The following is a 12433-nucleotide window of genomic DNA, read 5'->3' on the forward strand; positions in this document are numbered from 1 at the left end:
GCTGCCACCTTCCCCCGTATCTGCCATACCGGTGCCTCAGGGAGTGGGCGACGGACCAGGGCTGGCTCGGGGCGGTCGGCGCTAGGATCCCCGCGGCGCATCCAATCCTAGGCGGGCGGCGCTAGGACCCCCGCGGCTCTCCCGGACCGGGCGCGGGCGGTGCTAGGAGCCCCGTGGCGCAAACCCGTCCGGGAGGCGGCACGGGCAGCGGGATTGGCATCGGCGTTACCGCAACTGACAGCGGAGCGGTCGCTGGACGTGGCGTGGCCCCTCCGGGGCCGTTTAACCGGTGCGGGGAGGCGGAACGGCACCGTGAACAGTGACCCGTGACCGGCCGGAGGAGCGGCCCCCGCCCGCGGCTCCGGTGCACGGTGGATTTTCTTTTTTTGGGGTGGGGGGAAGGACGGACACCGTGCTGATGCGCGGGGAAGGGGCCCGGTCACTCCGCTTGGATGCCGCCACGCTCGGGCCTGCCCGGTTCCGGCAAAGCGGGGCTGCGGGGGAAGGGCAGGGGCTGGGCGAGAGCTGCACCCCGGGGTGGGTGAGGGTTGCACCACGGGAGCAGCGGGGGATGGTTGCATGGCGGGGTCGGGTTGGATTTGTACGTAGGAGTGGAGGAAGCTTGCAGCCCGGGGGAGGGCATTCACTTTCCGGCATGCAGAAGGGTTTGCATCCGGGGCTGGGGGAACGCCGGCAGGTGGGTGGGCGCAGGGAGTGGGGAGCCGTCGGGAGCGGGTCTGGATCAGCCCTTCCCCGCCAGAGCAGCGATGTGAACCACCGGCCCCGCCATGACGGTGCTCGCCGGAGGGGCCCGGCAGCCCCCCGCGGGACGTACAGGGCACAGGAGGAGATGACAGACCCCGCCGCGCCGCCCGCCGCAGATGAGACCCCCCCAGCCCAGGTAAGGCCCGCGGGGTCCCCGCCGTGGGGTCCCCCGTGGCCCGAACACTCTGGAGGGAGCAAAGCCGGATGCGGGGGAGGGAGTCCTGGTTCTGAGCCCGGGGCTACTCCCCGGCCTGTGCGCCGTGAGGCCTCTTCGTTGCAACGCACCAGGCTATTGCTTTGCCTCCCTGGGCAGGCTGATATCTTCCTGGGCATCGACACCGGCCCCCAGAGCCCCCGAGTGCCCCCGAGGGCCCCTGGGATTGACCCCAAGCTGCTGCATCATTTTCCATCCCCGTGCTCCACCCCGGCCCCCACAATTAGTAAAGTGGCTTCATTTTTTTTTTCCATTTAATTGCATTGAGTGGTCCAGGAGCATCCCTGACTCACAAGTGGCAAGGTCTGAAAAATAAATTGGGTCAGTCCATTTCTGAGGCTCCCCCAGGGCTGTGAACCCCCACATGCCTTAGGCTCCAGGGCTGGAGGGGGTCCCTGCCATCTCCATCTGGATTTGAACCCACATGTGAGCTGAGTTGAGGCAGTCTTGGTTCTTCTCCCTCCAGTCCAGGCTGGTTGTTTTAATGGGATTTCACTGCATGAGTGGCAGGTTCACCCTTCCTGACCCCAGGGATCAGAGCAGCTTTGGCCCCACCAGTGGGGATAATCCCTCCTGGGAGCCCAGCCCATCATAGTCATAGGGATCTCCCCAGCCTGAGCTCAGATAGGTTTGGCTCTTGACACAGCAGAGCTCACCCAGCCTCCACCCACAGTGCTTCCCTTCCCTGCACCAGTGCCAGGCGTTTGCCCTCCCCTTGAAAGGGGGATCCAGAGTCCAGCTGGGCACTCACCCTGTGGGGCTCTGCTCCAGCACAGCTGAGCAGCTCATCCCATATTCCCACCAAGCTGACAGTCTAGGGACAAGAGCCCAAGTGTGGTGACAAGGGGACAGCACTGGAGATGATCTCATGCCTTGCAGGTGCTCGCTGGACACTGGCGATCGCTGCACTCTGAGGCCAGCGCAGAGACATGAGTGGCAGCACGGTGAGTGCCAGGGCGTCACCCTGGGGACAGCAGCAGCTCCCTGGGGACACTGGGCATCCTGCTATTGATGTCACAGGAAGAGGGGCTGGATGCTGACACCCAAGGGATGGGGGCAGCAGCTGATGCTCTCCCCCTGCCCGCAGAGCCAGCGTGCCGCCGCCCTGGGGGTCCTCTTTGCCCTGATCATGTTGCTGATCATCTACAGCTCTGGCAGTGGCAGCGAGGTCTTCCCCTACAGCCGCCTGCGGGGCAGAGCCCGCCGGCCCCCTGACCTCAAGAAGTGGGGGGTGAAAAGCGGGTACCTGCCTGTCTGTGGGAACAAGGTATGAGCTGGGCAGCAGGGTCCAGCCTGAATGTGGGTGCAGGATATGGCCCTCTGCTGCCATCCAGCCCAATCATCCCCTGCTGTGGGACAGTGGCTCTGCAGGGCACAGCAGTGCCTTGTCCCAGCTCCATCCCTTCCTGCTGGGTTGTGGTGACACCAAAAGTCACCTCCTCACAGCACTTGTCATCACCAGACGCTGACTGCTCACTGCCACCAGTGTGCCATCATAACCAGTTCCAGCCACCTTCTGGGCACCCGCCTGGGCACAGCCATCGACGGAGCTGAGTGCACCATCCGCATGAACGATGCTCCCACCACTGGCTATGAGGCTGACGTGGGCAACAAGACCAGCATCCGTGTGGTGGCCCACTCCAGCCTCTACCGTGTCCTCAAGAGGCCCCAGGAATTCGTCAACAAGACCCCAGAGACCATCTTCATCTTCTGGGGGCCGCCTGCCAAGATGCAGAAGAGCCTTCTGAAGATCATCCAGCGTGTCAGTGCCTCCTTCCCCAACATGACAGCCTACATTGTCTCCCCTGGCCGCATGAAGCAGTTTGATGACCTGTTTCGGGGGGAGACAGGGAAGGACAGGTACCTCAGAACCACCTTCTCCACTGTGTCCCTCCTTATTTCAGGTCCCCAAGGCAGAGGTGGCTCCTGGGGCTGCTCTATGGGATGGGCTGTAGCACTGGACTGGGGGTCCCTGGAGCAGGTTTGGGACCCTAGAGGGGGGTTTTGTTACCCACATCACCTCATCCCCTTACCTCTACCCATCCCTGTTTCTTCCACCCCCAGAGAGAAGTCACACTCATGGCTCAGCACTGGCTGGTTCACCATGGGGATTGCGGTGGAGCTGTGTGATGCTGTCCACGTCTATGGCATGGTGCCACCCAACTACTGTGGGTAAGGAGACCCCCAAGCTCCCAGCCTGTCCCCCTGGTGCCTTCATGGAGCTCACCTCATGCTTTTCCCTTCCCCTACAGCCGCCGGCCCCCACCCCGCCGCCTCCCCTACCACTACTACGAGCCGAAGGGCCCTGACGAGTGCACAACCTACATCCACAACGAGCGGAGCCGCAAGGGCAACCACCACCGCTTCATCACCGAGAAGCGTGTCTTTGCCAGCTGGGCCAGCCTCTACAACATCACCTTCTCCCACCCTACTTGGTCCTAGGGGTGCCCCCCCTGCAGCTTGGGCAGATCCCTGGAGCTGGGATGGATTGGGGTTCCCTGCATCCCCCTGGGAATGGAGAGAGCCAGGCATCAGAGTGCCGCTGGGTGCCTCCCACAGGACCACCACCGTTGTGCACGTTGGCTCCTTGCACCCGAGATGTGTTGGGTTTTGAGCTGTTTTGGGGGGAAACCAGATGGTGAGTGCAGGGTTTGTGGTGTCCCCTTCCCCTTCCCTTTCCATGGGTGGGAAGCATGGGAGTGAGATCTTGTCTAATTCTGGCTCAGTCATGTTGCAGTCCCTGTGAGTGCATGGGAGGTGTCAGACACCCTTATTGCATCACCTTTGAGGCCACTGCAGAGACTGTTTGCTCAACCTCCTGGGCAGAGGGGTCCCTTCTTAGGGCTCAGCCCTCCTCTGCCACCCCCAGTATCCCAGTCCTGGTCCACAGGCATCCTTCCCTTAGCAGAACCCACAGTTTTTGGTGGGACCCCGCAGGGGTGATAGTGCTCCAGCACCCCAAAACCACCCAGCCCCTCCCAGCAGCACTGCACCCCACACGCACACTGCCAAAACCTTTTCTAACTGAGCAATGGGGGCTGGAGGGACTTCCAGGGGCTTTTTGTTTTTTCCTCCTAGCTTCTGTTCCCAGGGTTTGTATTTGGGTTTCCCAGCTAACCAAGAGAGCTGGGGCTGCTCATTCCCCTAATGAAGGGGCTGCCAGCAGCCTGTGGCTGGGTCCTCATCGTTTATGGACCATTTATAAACTATTTAGAAGTGGGCATGTGGCAGGGAGTGAAGGGGCAGCAGTGCCCCCTGGCACCCTGACACTGAATTTTGTTATTTCTCAGTGTTGACAAAGTGGATTTGGGAAAACCAACTAAATCTGGTGTGTTTGGGTGCTGAGCCCTGCTGAGCCCTCAGTTTACCCTGGACTGTGGCCTGTCCATCTTTGTGGCTGGGGCTTTGGGGGACTCAGTACTGGGGGCAGCCATGGGTCATCCACATTTTGTAATGGTTTGTACAGGAATAAATATTGCTGCAGTCTGTTGCCTTGGGCCGTGGCTCCAAGCTGAGTTTTTGGGGCTGGGCAGTGGATGCCAGTGTTGCCATCAGGAAACTGTGGATCCCCTTGAGCTCTTGGGCCCTTTGGGACCCTCATCCCCCAGTGGTGCTGGCCAGGGCGCATGGGAGGATGTGGGAAGGGTACCAGAGTGTTCAGGTTGAGCACAATGGGGTGACGCCAGCTGTGAACCTGCTCTGGAGTAGATGGCATCTGAGACCTCCCCAACTCATCTCTCCATACATCAAGGGGCCTTGAGACAGGATCCTTGCATCTGCTGAGGAGGAAAGATGGGTAAGGCACTGCACCTCTGGAGCTTTGCCCCTTTCTCCAGTGTAGTCAGGGTGCCAGCCAGGTTGGCAGGGGAAATGGGGACAGGGATGGGGGCATGAGGACAGGGATGGGGAGATGAAGGTGGGAACACAGGGGTATGATGACATGGGAGCGTGGGGATGGAGATGGGGACATGAAGGTGGGGATGAGGACATGGGATTGGGCACAGCTGTTCCCTCTCGGGGGCTGGAGGAGGAGGCGTGGGGAGCCCCGGGATGTCTCGGGGACCCCAAACCCAGCGGGGTGGCGCCTCGCCCCCCGCAGCTTGGAGAAACTGCAGCGCAGCCGCCGGGGCGGGGCGCACCCCTCGACCGTGCAGGGGTTAACCGCCGCCGGGGCCGGCCCGCGGACTCCCGGTGCTCCGCGGGTGGCAGTGCCGCCCACCCCAGCGCTGCCCGTTCCCTGCCCGTCCCCTGCCCGCCGCTCCCGGCATGCAGCGCGGCGCCAGCCATCTCTATATAGCGGTAAAAATAGCCGGGCGGGAGCGCAGGCAGCGGCCCGGCCCCGCGCCCAGAGGTCAGTCCGCGTTCCGCCGGTTCCCGGTGCCGCAGCCCCGCCCGGGACTGGCCTCGCGAGGGGAGGCACTGCGGCACCGGCCTCTGGGGCGCTCGGGGTTGCGGGGGGGGCTGGCAGCACCGGCTGGGAATGGGGGGGAGCTGGAAGGGGCTCGGGGGGCATTGCAGGGGATGCTAAGAGGCTTGTGTGGGGCGCTGGGGGCACTGGCGCTGAGGCATTGCGTGGGTGCTGGAGCCGCTGCCAGGGACACTGCAGGGCTTGCAGGGGTACCGGAGCCATTGCAGGGGTGCTGGGGGGTTTGCAAGGGAGACTGGGGGAATTTCCAGGGGTGCTGGGAGTACAGGTGCTGAGGACCCGCATGGCTGCTGGAACCGCTGCAGGGAACGCTGGAGGGTCCATGGGAAGCTAGGAGGTACTGAAAGGCTTGCAGGGGTGCTGAAGGGATTGCAGCGGTGCTGGAGCAGCCCAGTGCTGGGCCTGGGGTCCAGAGGGTACGGGGACCTGGATGCGGATGGACTGGGATGGGGGCTAGGGGTGGGGAGAGGTGGGCTAGTGGTGGGGTAAGATTGGTGGATGCACCCCAGGGCACATCCTGTGATGGCTTTTGTTGGGATTCCTGGGCCACACTGCACCCCTCCACACAAGCACCTCCCCAGTCTCGGCCCGCCAGGCCCCCTGCTCAGCACCCCCTCCCCATCTCCTCGGGACCAGGCACCTCCACATCACCCTCACCCTGCACCCATGGGCCCAGCACTGCACTGGATCAGGCTCTGAGCCCACAGCAAGGGCCAGGGCTGTCCCCAGCCTGCCACGTCCCATCCAAGATCAGTGGCAGCAGTCCTGGAGCTCAGCACCCCCCACAATTAGGGACCTTGTGGGTCTTGCACCCCCCCATACCCTACAGGGACTATCCCAGACTTCAGCCCCACAGCACAGGTGGGACGTGACTGGGTGTGTGTTTCAGCCCAGCCATACTTAGCCTCTGCCCTTTCCCGGCTGTAACACAACCTCCTCAGTGGCTGCCGCCTTGTCTGGCCACAGGATGCCCCATCCCAGCACCCCGTCCAGCCAGTTTAGGATGACACACTGCAACCAAGCAGGTCAGGCATTGCAGGGATGGGTGTGGGCATGCAAGGTGGCCAAACCCTGTCCTGAAATTATGGGGGTACAGTGGGGTGCTGCAAGCCCCCCCTCTTGGGACACCTCTCAAAACATCAGCCTGAGGAGCTCAGGGGATGCTGCTTCTGTCACTTGGTGTCCTGGTGACACCAGTTAAACCAAGCTGGTTTCTGGATGCGGGGTGGCACCCCAGGCACTGGGATGTGGTAAGGGCAGGAGAGGAAGCTGGTAACGTGACTGCATGTCACGTGCATGGGGAAGCCCTCACCACAGCCAGATGGGGCGGGCAGGTGGCTGCCAGGAGGCAGGTAGGTGATGGCCAGGGCACCAGAGATCCCAAGCTCTGTGTTTTAAGGCCAAGCTGGGGCCCTAAAGATGTGATCCTGTCTTGGTCATGGAGCTGAGCACTGGCATGACAGGAAAGGGAGAGTTGCCTCCCTGGACCCCAGCCTTGGGTACCCATGTGTCCCAGCTGTGCTGAGCTACTCATCCTACTCTCCTCTCACAGCCTGAAGTGCTCCTGTGCCTGGATCACGGCAGCATGTCGACAGGTGAGTACTTCATCCTCCTTGCAGCCATCCCCTTGGTCCTCCTGCATCTGTCCCCCCTGCATCTGTCCCCTCAATCCCCTTTGCATCTATCCCTGCTGCATCAGCTCCCTTTGCATCTGCCCTCCCAGTCCCCCCGCAGAATCCCTCTGTCCGCCTTGCATCCATTTCCCCTGCATCTGTCCCCTCTGTCCTGTTTATCCCTTTCATCCATCCCCTCAGTCCTCTTTGCATCCTTCTCCATCAGCTTTTTATACCTCCCCTCTGCCCCACTCCATACATCACTCCTCTCTGTCCCCCACGTGCCCCATGTCTTCAGTCCTTGCCAGCCCCTTGGCTCTGTCCCCAGCCCTGTGGATCGCTGGGTGCCAGAGGAGTTGAAATTTCAGCCGGCTGTAATCAGGAGATGGCAAAGTGGCCCCAGAGCAGCTCAGTTTTATTTTTAGTGCTGCCTCCTCCCATGGTGTCACACCTGTCATCACCCTGGGACAGATCCTGCAGGTGCTAGGGATCCTGGGTGCTTGAGAGGGGATAGGGCAGTTAGTGCCACCTGCATGTCAGCCACCAGGTTCAGGGACTGATGTTGGGGTTCAGGGACTGCCAGGGGTCACACCAAGCACTCAAAGTGGTTGTGCCAAGCTGAGCCTGCCACAGTCTCCATTAGCTCACCCTGGTGACAAGGTGGCTGCAGGGATGGATGAGGCCAGTCCCCACCTGTAGTGGAGCCATGGACCATGACCATCTCCAGGACACCACACAGCAGTGGGATTCCAGCCCTGCTGCAGAGGCACCAGAGGTTCTATATGCTCAGTCATGTCCAGCCTGGCCATCCCAACCCATCCAGGTGACAAGGACAAGGGGAACATGTGGCTGCTTCCCTCTCCACCTTCTCCCCCCATGGCTCTGTGATCAGTCCCCTGCATCCCCAGGGATGCTAACCCTGGATCTGCCTGCCTTGGGACTCCTCAGTGGGCTTTCTGGCTCCTGATAAGTATTTTTATCTTTTCTCTCCTTCAGAAAAACTCAAGCACCACAAAATCATCTTCGTGGTGGGTAAGTCTGTGTCTGGGTCCTGTGCCTGGTGGGGTCAAGCCCTTTCCCTCTGCACCTCTGAGATGGGGATTGCAGGGGGCAGCTGGTACCCAGGGCTAGGGAGCCAGGGCTGGAGACTAAGACTGTTCCCAGGCACTGCATGGTGGCCATGGTTCTAGTCTGGCTCATTGAGGCCATGATAGGGTGTGCTGGGATCAGGAGACCTCTGGCCAGGCCCAAGGTGGCAGCATCTGAGATGATGTGACAGTGAACACCTGGGCAGTGATGTCCTGGATGCTGTCAGGCAGTAATGTCTGGTGCCGGGGTGGTGATGCTCTGGTGCTAATGGGACGGTGATGCCCTGGGTGCCCCCAAGCACTTGGCATCCCCCCAGCGCACCCTAGCAGCTCTCCTCAGCCATCTGCTCCTGGGCTTAGGGACACTTCTCCATCTCATCATGCTCTGGGGACTCCTGGGAGTCTGTGCTGCAGCTTCCACATACCTCTCTAGCTCCCTGACTTGGGGCACCTGTGGGCCCTCTCATGACTTGCAGGTGGCCCTGGCTCAGGGAAAGGGACCCAGTGTGAGAAGATTGTGCAGAAGTATGGCTACACTCACCTCTCTACGGGGGATCTTCTGCGGGCAGAGGTCAGCTCAGGCTCGGAGCGGGGCAAGAAGCTGCAGGCCATCATGGAGAAGGGCGAGCTGGTACCCCTGGTGAGTGCTCCTGAGTCACTGGTTGCCAGATGGCACAAGATGCAGGCAGGGCTGGCTGTGGGGACTCCACATACCATGGTAACAGTCAGCATTTGCCCTGGGGACTCCTTCATCCCTACCACCCTCAGGGGAAGTTGCAGTAGCAATTAGGGGTGCTGGATGCTGGGCAGCTCTGGCAGTTCTGGCAGCTCTGTCCTCCCCTCCTCAGGACACAGTGCTGGACATGCTGAGGGACGCCATGGTGGCCAAAGCAGACGTGTCCAAGGGCTTCCTCATCGATGGCTATCCCCGCGAGGTGAAGCAGGGAGAAGAGTTTGAGAAGAAGGTGAGGGCTCATGCCATGCTGTGCCATGCTGTGCCATGTCACCCACTGTCCAGGTAGTGGGTCTCCATGGTGGCAGCAGCAACTCAGCCTCCCAATCCCAGCAAAGATCCCATGCCCAAAGGGTCTAAACTGGGCACTGTCCCAGCCAACAGGTCCCCCTGCCTTGGGGACAGCCTGTGCCCAGGGCACAGTGGGAGAGATATCTCTCCAGAGTGACCCTGGGCAAAGAGAGGCTGATCACAGTGCTGGCTTGATAGTGATGTCAGAGAGACAGGGGTTGGCCATGGTGTCCCTCTGCCTTTCACCACATGGGTCTGAGGTGTCCCAGTGGCCCTCAAACTCATGCAGAGGGAGGCAGAAGGCATGGGGACATCTGTGACCCCTATGCTCACCAGCCCCATATCCCCAAACAAACCAGACTTATGTCTGCTTGGCATGGTGACAGCTGTGTCCCTTCTGCCCATAGATCGCCCCTCCCACACTGCTGCTCTATGTGGATGCGGGGAAGGAGACAATGGTGAAACGCTTGCTGAAGCGAGGTGAGACCAGTGGGCGGGTGGATGACAACGAGGAGACCATCAAGAAGCGTTTAGAGACCTACTACAAGGCCACTGAGCCTGTCATTGCCTTCTACAAGAGCAGAGGCATCGTCCGCCAGGTGAGTGGGGATGTGACCAATGCCAGCACTGCCAGCCCCACGGCCTGGGGTGCACATGGCCCTAGGGAAAGGGAACTGATGGATGAGAGTGATGAGGGAAGGGGAAAAGATTCAATCCTGACTCATTTGGGGTGGGCTTGGCCCCTCTGGTTCCCTACATGGAAACGCCCTCCAAGGATGGCCCTATACCTCTTTGCCCTAAATCAAACGTGATCTCTCCGCTCGTGGCCAAAATCCTTCCCTGGAAGAACTTAGGTCACACCGTGCCCTCGGATGAGCCCCCCCAGCTAACCCCTCCCCACCCAGCTCAACGCCGAGGCCTCCGTGGATGAGGTTTTCCAGCAGGTCTGCACCCACCTCGACAGCCTGTAGCCGAATCCCCGGCCCCGGTCCCCCCCGCGCTCCGGCAGAGACAGCGGAAGAGGCTTTATCCTGTTTTCGTGGACGGAGCCGTGCGGAGGAAATTTCAAGGACATTGTGTTTGGCTCTTTCCCGTCTCTCCCCAGTAAAGTTCACTTTAATGAGCCCAGACTTTATCTTTTTCTTCTGTCACAGGAAATGAGTTTTTCTTTCCAGAGATTTTTTGTTTTTTCTCCCCCCCTCTGTCCCTCCCCCCCCAGCCCCTCTGGAGCTGATTAAGGGCAGGAAGTGGGTGTTTATCCCACCGGGCAGCGGGATGCTGCGCTCCGAGGAAGGGAGGGAGCGTCCCAGCCTCTTGCCCTGGCTTCCCAATCCACGGCCTGCAAGGAGCCTGCGGCCGCATCCTGCAGCTGGTCCCACTCACCCCGGTCCTGTCCTGCTTGCTGAGCCCCCTTGTGCTCTGGGTGTGTGTCCCTGGAGGCGCAGGCAGCATCTGAGCCATATCCTGCGCGTGCGTCTTGGCTGGATTTGGGCCCAGCCGTGCCAGGATGGGGATTTCTGCCGGCTCATAGAATCAGAGAACGATTTGGGTGGGAAGGAGCCTTTCAAACGTCATCTAGCCCAGCCCCCCTGCAGTCAGCAGGGACCTCTGCAACTAGAGCAGGTTGCTTGGATCCCCATCCAACTTGACCTGGTTCCACAACCTCTCTGGACAACTTGGGCCAGGGGCTCACCACCCTCAGTGTAAAAAATTTCTTTTGTCTGTCAGATGTTCTTGGGGACTGCAGCGAGGTGTTTCAGGGTGGCATAATACCCTGGAGTAGGGTCCTCTCTGCCCTGCTGTGCCTGGGCACCCGCTGCTATCAGTGCTACCTCACAGCCCAGTGTGCATCCCCATCCCCAGAGGCTGAGGGGTGCACTGGGAGCACTAGGCTGGGTGTCCATGGGTGGGGACAGGGTGGGTGTCTTCAAAGAAGGTGTACTGCAGGTCCCCAGAGGACAGGCACTTGGGGGTGTTGCGGTGAGAGATGGGATCTGTGGTCTCTCCGGCACATGCAGAGCTGCCCAGGCATGATGCCACAGCAGAGGGACTGTGGTGGGACTCAGGGTTGAGATTTACGCAGCCACAGTGAGGATGGCTGAGCAGTGTGACCCTGGCAGCGCCCCCCACCCCTTGCTTTAGGTCTACTGGGAGCCAGGCACGGAGCCAAAGGGCTGGGGGGGCGGAGGAGGTGGCAGCGCAGAGGGCAGCCAAGGCCACGGGGCTGGAGCAAAGGAAGGAAATGAATGGGAAAAACAAAAATCCCCAAGAAGAAAACCCAAACCCGCCAGGCTCCGACGTCAGCCTCATGCCTGGGGGGTGAAGGAGCCACCAGCAGGGGCTGAGGCACTGTGGGGAGGCAGCGGGGCAGGAAGGATGCAGCCATCCGGCCAGGGCTGGGGTGTTGCCAACACAGTTGAGACGAGGCTGAGGCCAGCAGGCAATTGCCTTGTGCCAGTGGGGATGAGGGGACAGAGGAGACAGGCTGTTTGGGACATTACAGCCTGAAGCTGTGCAGTGGAGAGCCAGGTGACCTATCTCCCTTGTGCTTCCATCCTCTTTGGGTGTGTGGTGAACGTGCCATAGTTTCCCCAGGAGGTGAGCAGGGCAAAGGGGCTGAGAGAGGGGATGCTACACTGCCCAGCAGGCCTCAGCACCCTGCCCTCATCCCCAGCATGGACCCTGGGTGCTTGGTTTAGATGCTTTTCTTCTGGATGGAAAGCCCAAGGATGCTCCATCAGCTGTGAGAAGGGCAAGATGCTGTGCTGAAGCTGAACGGGCTGCATGGGCTACACGTGGGGCCACTCTGCAGCCTCCTGTCTGTCACACTGCAGCCACTGCCATCCCTGGGTCCATCGCTGAGGACCTCTTGCTCCTCACATTATCACCGCGGGGAAGGAGATGCTGGAGGGCCACCGGTGCATGTGCCCGGTCCTGGTCCCCACCCCTGCCCCCACCCCTGGGTAAGCATCTGTCCCCGCGGTCCCCAGGAGATGGCAGTGCTCTGTCATGGGAGATGTCTCTTGCTCACCCAGGGTCACAGACATCTCTGGAGACATCCTGGCTGGTGGGGACAGGTCTTGTTGGCTTCCCTGACAGGTCTCCGTGGTGTCCCCCTGCCCATGGCCATAATTCAAGATAGAGACCACTACCAGAGATCTGCACCCACTGCCAGCCCCACTGACCACTGTGGGAAGGCTGTCACCTCAGACAGCAGCTGCTGGCACAAGTGGGATGAATGGGCAGGGATGCAGAAGTGGCTCTCTGTGTGCTGCCAGCCACTCTCTAGCTCCCATCCTGGCA

General features: G+C 60.9%; 2 protein-coding genes across 9 annotated transcripts; both read left to right on the forward strand.

Annotated features, from left to right (window-relative positions):
- The first annotated feature begins 77 nt into the window (after positions 1–77).
- ST6GALNAC6 (ST6 N-acetylgalactosaminide alpha-2,6-sialyltransferase 6) lies at positions 78–3503 on the forward strand. 6 transcript variants are annotated; one of them, XM_068155663.1, is made up of 7 exons: positions 78–371; positions 761–901; positions 1859–1923; positions 2067–2246; positions 2442–2839; positions 3044–3151; positions 3232–3503. In XM_068155663.1, the coding sequence occupies exons 3-7, from the start codon at positions 1909–1911 to the stop codon at positions 3419–3421; spliced, it is 891 nt and encodes a 296-aa protein (XP_068011764.1). In that variant the 5' UTR covers positions 78–371; positions 761–901; positions 1859–1908; the 3' UTR covers positions 3422–3503. The 6 variants fall into 6 exon arrangements, with proteins under 6 accessions (XP_068011764.1, XP_068011767.1, XP_068011765.1 ...); XM_068155666.1 differs by having other exon boundaries at positions 766–901; XM_068155664.1 differs by having other exon boundaries at positions 78–364.
- A 1744-nt stretch (positions 3504–5247) lies between these two features.
- AK1 (adenylate kinase 1) lies at positions 5248–10253 on the forward strand. Of its 3 annotated transcripts, none has more exons than XM_068155671.1 (7): positions 5248–5330; positions 6958–7000; positions 8015–8050; positions 8583–8746; positions 8955–9071; positions 9538–9729; positions 10036–10253. In XM_068155671.1, exons 2-7 carry the CDS (start codon positions 6991–6993, stop codon positions 10099–10101), a joined length of 585 nt encoding a protein of 194 aa, XP_068011772.1. In that variant the 5' UTR covers positions 5248–5330; positions 6958–6990; the 3' UTR covers positions 10102–10253. The 3 variants fall into 3 exon arrangements, with proteins under 3 accessions (XP_068011772.1, XP_068011773.1, XP_068011771.1); XM_068155672.1 differs by lacking the exon at positions 5248–5330 and adding an exon at positions 6407–6430; XM_068155670.1 differs by lacking the exon at positions 5248–5330 and adding an exon at positions 6551–6757.
- Positions 10254–12433: the final 2180 nt, after the last annotated feature.

The sequence above is a fragment of the Melanerpes formicivorus genome, unplaced genomic scaffold (assembly GCF_026170545.1).
Source record: "Melanerpes formicivorus ecotype bairdi unplaced genomic scaffold, bMelFor1.0.p_v2 SCAF_33, whole genome shotgun sequence".
In the NCBI taxonomy this organism is placed as follows: Eukaryota; Metazoa; Chordata; class Aves; order Piciformes; family Picidae; genus Melanerpes; species Melanerpes formicivorus.